The 1,505-nt window shown below is 49.7% G+C and overlaps 1 protein-coding gene across 1 annotated transcript; it reads right to left on the reverse strand.

Moving 5' to 3' along the window:
- Positions 1 to 50: 50 nt before the first annotated feature.
- Positions 51 to 524, reverse strand: PPTG_17710 (hypothetical protein; the record flags this gene model as incomplete). Its single annotated transcript, XM_008915664.1, has 1 exon — positions 51 to 524. The coding sequence occupies one exon, from the start codon at positions 522 to 524 to the stop codon at positions 51 to 53; it is 474 nt and encodes a 157-aa protein (XP_008913912.1).
- Positions 525 to 1,505: the final 981 nt, after the last annotated feature.

Consider the following 1,505-nt stretch of genomic DNA (forward strand, 5'->3'; position numbering starts at 1 on the left):
TCCTTTGGATCCGAGATGTGAGGAATAAGTTTTGTGTTCCTTAAAGCACTTTAGCGGGTCGCCAGTTTTGCCTGCATATATGATGAAGAACGGGCCGCAGTATTTTCCTTCCGAGTTGAAGGATGTTGCTGTGCCGCGATGGCCAACGTAGAAGCCGATTGCATCTGCTGGGGGCTCGCCGTAATATAGTCTTGGGCTCTTCTCATAGGTCCATTCAACATAATTCGAGCTGCCTGACTCTTCATCGCCCTTGTGCGTCGAATGTCCTCGTCATCATTCAGGCGCTTGAGCACCTTAAGTAGACGCTCTTCGAGTGCGAAGTGCGATAGCCGGAAGTAAACCTCTACATTCGGTCGGATTCGCACGTCCCGGTAGATGGTGGGCGGCTCGGCCGGAGGTATTGAGGTGCTATCGCCAAGGTATTCGCCTCTGAACAGGCCCCGAATAACATGCAGCAGGCTTCTCTCTCCGCTGGAGAGAATAACTGTCCAGCTTTTACCACGAGACCCATGGAACACCGTCATAGTACCGAATTCTCTTGAAGAGCTGTTCTTTTTCACGGAGCCACGAGTGGCAGACTACGAAGTGTCTGGGCACCCCTGGGGGTAGGGGTGGCCAATGATTCCAGTTGTCTCTAAGCTGCTAAATCCGAGTAGGGTGGCCGACATGCGATCCGCGTTGGGTTGTCCGCCATGCGAGCTCTGGACCGGCAGTGGTGGCGTGAGGGCGCTAAACAAAGAATAAGAACCCGGCTCTCCGCAGAGGTGTGTCGAGGGCGCCGCCAGATCCGTGTGACGCCTTCAGAAACCGGTTGGCAGGCATCTACCGCTGCTACCGGTAAATGTCTAAAACTACAGGTTTACCGGTAAATATCTAGTTTTCCTCGGCATTTTGCCGAATACTTAACAAGAGTAGCAGCACTGATAGACCGGTATTCTCGGCAGTTTTGCTGATAATATCGATTTACCGTTTCTGATATGGTACAAAAAAGGGTAAAAAAAAAAGTGTCATAAAAAGTCCATCCCGTCGGTCGCATCAAGCAGTTATTGTGATTTGCTATGGCTCCTCTAAGTGCGAAATAGCTCGAAAGCAGGGGTCGGAAAAAATAATATCAAGACAATAATTACTGTATTGTCTGGCTACAATTATTTATTATTGGAATAGACCAAAATCAATACAATATGATATTGTCCCAATAATACCAATACAATACCGGCTTTGAGTGAATTTGCGTCGCGGTTGGCTTGAACCAATTGTTCTAACTACTGATGGCCACGAGCACAGAGCTGTTGCTCCGCAACGTAGTTTCACTTTGCATTTCGACCCGATGGCTCCGAACCGTGAAATCTGCGCATTCTTCTTTGAGGACAAAGGTCAAGGCGACTACCGCTGCCAGCTTTGCGGTACTCCCCGTAAACAGCAAGCCGGAACCGGCTACTCAAACCTGCTGTCCCACCTCAACCTGAAGCACCCCGACTTTGAGGAGACCTACGACACTTCTTTGG

This window comes from Phytophthora parasitica (assembly GCF_000247585.1).
Source record: "Phytophthora parasitica INRA-310 unplaced genomic scaffold supercont2.73, whole genome shotgun sequence".
Taxonomy (NCBI): Eukaryota; Oomycota; class Peronosporomycetes; order Peronosporales; family Peronosporaceae; genus Phytophthora; species Phytophthora nicotianae.